At 52.7% G+C, this 5,180-nt stretch overlaps 1 protein-coding gene across 1 annotated transcript; it reads right to left on the bottom strand.

Annotated features, from left to right (window-relative positions):
- Nucleotides 1-1,203: 1,203 nt before the first annotated feature.
- ACTL8 (actin like 8) lies at nt 1,204-4,046 on the bottom strand. Its single transcript, XM_032418254.1, has 2 exons — nt 3,699-4,046; nt 1,204-1,956 (listed from the first exon to the last, which is right to left on the bottom strand). The coding sequence occupies exons 1-2, from the start codon at nt 4,044-4,046 to the stop codon at nt 1,204-1,206; spliced, it is 1,101 nt and encodes a 366-aa protein (XP_032274145.1).
- Nucleotides 4,047-5,180: the final 1,134 nt, after the last annotated feature.

Here is a 5,180-nt window from a genome sequence, read left to right on the forward strand (position 1 = left end):
TGTCCCAGTGCAGTGCAATGGGGTTGGGTGGGGCTTGGGAGGGGGGGTATTATGCTCCAGCCAGTCATTCAGCCTCCTTCCATCTGCAGCTTTGCCCTTCCCCCATTAGGATCCCCCACACCCTGCAGGCTGATAGGGTTATTTTAAGGGTCAGGCATTCTCTGAACTGGCCAGAACCTATGGCATGGTCAGGTGACCCTACCTATGGTGGGGTGGTGGTGTCCTGGGAAGTGTAACTTCACAGTGTGACAAGGAAGGAGGGGGTGGTGACCCCTCACCCATGGTCCCCAGCAGTCCCATCTCAAGCTACCCCATCAAAAGTAGGCGGCCCCAATCCCCCAGATCATGTGACCTTTTTGCATTTGATTCATTATTTCATTCTTTGTCGCCTCAAATAGTTTTCCTTATTTACTGTCTATGTCCCCACAGTGGACTGCAAACTCCTTGAAACCAGAAACCTCTAGTATCTTTCACCCATAGTCCCTCCAATACTTACCAAATAAATGTTACACTAGTAGAAACTCAAACTTTACCAGAATATTGGGACAGCTGGGATTAAGAGAGAGATTGTGGCAGAGGAAGAACGGGGGGCTCCATCCGGCTCAGTGGGTCCCCAGAGGCTGCCCTGGACCCATCCTGGTCCTCATGTACTCACACTCCCTATACTCCACCCCGCCACCGCCGTCCACAACAGAAGCTAACACCAGTTCCAAAGAAGTTGTTTATTTGCAGATATAAAACAAGACCCTGGCCACAGGAGGGAGGGCCCTCGGGCTCACCTGTAGGAAATCCTCCCTGGCCAGAGAGAATGAGTAGAACTAGAAAAACTTCATCTCTCCCATCCCACCCCCCATCTCCTAGTCAAAAATAACTGAGACCCAGCAGAAGGCCCCACCTCTCTTGCCCTGGTTAAAACCTACTGAACTGAGAACAGGACAGCCCAAGGAAGATGCCAGCAAAAGGTAAGTGGCTATTTGGAGATGTTAACTGACTACTCCTCTCCAAATGACAGACCACCCCCTGGAGACGCTGTCCCCAGAAGGCTTCCCTGTCCTCCTCTGGGCTGGATCCCACTCTTGAAACGAAATAAAACCCTAGAACCTAAAAAACACCCTCATAACTTCGGAATTTCAAAGCCAGCTAACTCCACCCCTGCCCCGACCCTGTCACTGGAAATTAATCCCCCTGAGCCCCTGGGACGGGTCACAGCCTCTGACTCTCTTCATACTCCTCTTTGGTCATCCACTCGGACTTATAAGAAGACAGATGGGCCACAACGGACGCCCCCAGCCAGACGCTAAAGTTTCTGTTGGAACCCACCCACATGGTGGCCTTGGTGGAGCAGAAATGATCTGCAATCAACTCCTTGTACAGGCGTTTGGTGAAGCCGGGGTAGAGGGTGTTGCCCCCACAGGCCATCACGTGGGAGGTGAGCAGCGGGTGCACAGCGGCCTCGCAGGCCAAGATGGCATCCACCACGGCCTGGGAGATGCTGGGCCCCTGCAGGTCGAACATCTGGGGGCTGAAGAACATCTCGGGGGCCAGCCGCTGCAAGGGGGTCAGCTCCACCGGGGTGCCATCGGGGAGCTGATAGGTGTTGTTCTCATCCGAGCCGCTCGGCAGGCTCTGGCGGAAGTCCAGCGCCTCTGCCAGATTCTGGGGCACGTAGCACTTGCTCATCTGGGTGGTGGCCACCGTCTCCAGCTGAAACAGGTTGTGGTGGTTGCAATCCTCCTTAAAGAGGCTCTTGAAGAGATAGGCCGACAGATCCTGGCCCGCGAACTCCAGCGTCTTGCCGCTGGGCCGCAACGGGCGGCCCAGGTAGAAGGGCTGCACGCGGGTCAGGCCGTAGCCGGAATCGACCACCACGCCGGTCAGGAGGCCGGAGGCGTACAGGGACATCTCCAGCTGGTCGGCTAGCAGTATGGACGGCACATCCTGTAACTCAAACATAATCTGCAAGAAGGGAGAAGAGCCACTAGGGTATTTCCCCCGCACAAAAGGCCCCGATCCATTTCTGGTTTCTGTTTTCCCCTGGACTGAGCTACGTGCTAAGCTCTCGGAACTGAAGCAGGTGCAGACCTGTGTCCCCTGGGGGGGGGCCTGCCCCGAGGAGGTGGGGCCCACGGCCCCTGGAGCTCATGCTGTGGGAACAAGGGAGGCGCTAGAGGATTAGGAGTCGGATTTGCTCCGGGGGGGTGGGGGCTGTTTGAGGACCCCCACTGTTCAGAAGACTGTTTTTGGTGGAGGGGTGGGAGGAACTGTCAGCTGCTACATGGAATGGTGCTGAGATGCTTGGCTGTGTGAGCCCAGGACCAACGGGGGCTACGGCCAAGGGGCAGATCAGCTGCCTGACCCATTTCTTTAGAAAAGGGAAGAAGAAATTAGACAAGAAACACATATATCATATCCACCACTGCCTCCAAAAAAGGAGGGGGAGGAAGGAAGGAAAGAAGGAAGAAAGAAGGGAGGGAGGGAGGGAGATACATACTCTCACCTCCTGGTAAGTGAAGTCTTTTTTCCTCCACACATCAAGACAAAACTGGAATTCTGACATTTAGGTTTTGGCAAAGTCCCTAGGCTGATTTTCTCCCCCACCCACCACCACACTCCCTCCCCACCCAGATCTTTACAGATCTGGCACCCCAACTGCCTCCCTAATTCCCCAGCTCTGACTGCATCCCCAGGTTTCTGACCCTATAGACAGAGAAAGGTGGCACTAGTCTGCCGTCTGCCGTGGCCTTTGGCCAGGTAGCCTCCTCTTCAGGCCCCAGAAGGACCATCTTCCCACTGAGGCAGGGGGGAGCTCCCCCACACCCACACTCAGAATACTGTCCCACCACCACCCACTTCCCAAATAGAAGCCAAGGTCCTCTTTTTCAAATAGGAAATTAAATATGAATCCCACTTAAAACTCTCCAGGATCTTCCGATTTATTTAGAGCAGAGCTTGGCAAGCATTTTCTATAAAAGCTAGACAGTTGGGGTTGCCAAATTTAGCAAATAAAAATACAGGCTGCCCAATTAAATTCGACTTTCAGACAAACAACAAATAATGTTTTCATATACGTATGTCCCATGCAATACTTGGGACATGCTTATACTAAAGTATTATTTGTTGCTTATCTGAAATCCAGCTCTAACTAGGCACCACGGATTTTATCTAGCAAACCTACAGTGAGTAAGTTTTTTAGCCTTTACACAGTATGGATACGGTCTCTGCCACAAGTATCACAGCTCTGCTGATATGGTATGAAAGTAGCCAAAGACAATATGTAAATGGATGGACATGGCTATGTTCCAATAAAACTTTATTTATAAAAACAGATGGTGGGCCAATTTGGCCCACCGGTTGTAGTTGGCCGAACCTTGATTTAGAGTAAAATCTAAGCACTCCCCACAGCCTCTGGGACCTGAAAGACCCAACCCCTGCGAAGTCAAGGTGGAATATGATCTTGGAACATTTATGGGATCCACAAACAAAGTATCCAGTGTCTCCCCTTCTCCACAGAGCATTTCAACTGCTGTGTCTCCATCTGTTGGAGGAAACTCCATGAACCCCATCTTACCTACAACAAGTGCCAGGCACACACTGGGTACTCAGGAAACATTTATGGGGCAAATTAGTTAGAAAGCAGAGTTCCTGATACTCAGTCATGTCTGAACACAAAATGCCAGGTTATTTCCCACTCGCCTTACCTCCAGGGTCTTCCGTCGGTCCGCAGGCTCCTTCAGAGGGGACTCTGTGACCATCACGGGGAAGTCCTCATGCTCCCGTCTATGTCTCTCCAGGACAAATGACCAGATGTGCTCCACACCCTCCCAGTTGAGGATACGGCCACGCTGGATGGGGTAGCTAAAGGTATCAGGATGGCAAACGTCAATGCCTAGACTCACGCGCCTTTGGGCATAGCTGGGGCCAGGATTCTCCCTGCACGGGACGTAGTTTACGATGCTCGGAAAGACCATCTGCGGCTCATTCCACCCAGACAAGCCAGCCTTCAGAAAGCCAGACCCGTGGTCGATGATAATGGTTCTCGCGGCCATGGTGAAGGCAGAGGTAGGAGAGGTCTTCTGGACTCGACTGTGGAGGGAAAGGAGGGGGGTTATTCCAGGCCACCCCTGCTGCCCACTCTCCACCCCAGAGTCAAGCTTCAGGCTCCCCTAAAGTGTGTCCATCTCCCCTTCCAAGCCTTTGCACAAGCTGTACCTGCAATGTTCCTCCTGTCTCAAACTCCTAATCATCCTACAAGGCCCTGCCTGCGAAGTCCTGCCAAGCCCTCCTTCCCACCCACCTCTCCCCTTGTACTTCACACACTCGTCTGTTATACCAGGGGCACACTTCCACTCCACAGGAGCAGAGGTTGGGCCCTGCTACTCTTGGCAGCCTTCACAAGAAGCTTTCACCCAGGAAGTGATGGTGCCTGATGGTGGCTGGCTGCCTGATTCGAGGACTCAGGGTCATGAGCCTTGGGGGCCACCGCACTCGCAGTAACAGCATAGGGGCAATAGCAGCATGAACAGTGGTAACCATGGTGACAATGACAGTGATGACAAGGACAACCTGCAGAGCTACCATTTCTGGGGTGCATGCGCTCGGTCTAGCTCTAGGAGGAACACCTTGCATGGGAGGCTGAACTATGTAAAACTGCCATTCGTGCCAGTCAAAAATGATCCAATGCACTTTCATATGGCTTGAGCAGGTGATATTTCTGCTGTACCACAACCCGTAAGGCAGGCACCACTGTGACCCCCATTTTACAGGTGGGGACACTGAGGCACGGAGGGCTTGGAGTTACTTTCCCAGGGCCACGCAACTGACCGGCAGGGCTGACAATTATACCCAAAGCAGATTCCAAAGGCCACACTCTGAGCATCAGGCTAAGCCCGAGAAGCGGGTTTTGAGTAGGAGCTAGGCGACTAAGTTACTGCATAACTGACCACGATGTCCGACCACGATCATGGTGAGTTTCAACGCCTGTAAAGTGGGGAGAGTAAGAACCACCATGCCGGAAAGGCAGGTGTGGTCACTACCTGATTTCCAGACTTACTGCAAACCTACAGTAGCCAAGACAATGTGGCATTGGTGAAATATTCGTCATAGAGACACGGAGGATGGAATGACAAGTCCAGACACAGATCCTCACAAAGTCTGACAAGGTGCAAAAACCAGGAAAGGAA

The sequence above is a fragment of the Phoca vitulina genome, unplaced genomic scaffold (assembly GCF_004348235.1).
Source record: "Phoca vitulina isolate PV1807 unplaced genomic scaffold, GSC_HSeal_1.0 scaffold2, whole genome shotgun sequence".
Taxonomy (NCBI): domain Eukaryota; kingdom Metazoa; phylum Chordata; class Mammalia; order Carnivora; family Phocidae; genus Phoca; species Phoca vitulina.

Bases quoted from the DNA above. Each gene is read 5' to 3' on its own strand.
- ACTL8 (XM_032418254.1), bottom strand. From the start codon at position 4,046: ATGGCCGCGAGAACCATTATCATCGACCACGGGTCTGGCTTTCTGAAG. The intron at 1,957-3,698 runs GTAAGGCGAGTG...CCCTTCTTGCAG, and splicing joins ACCGACGGAAGACCCTGGAG to ATTATGTTTGAGTTACAGGA.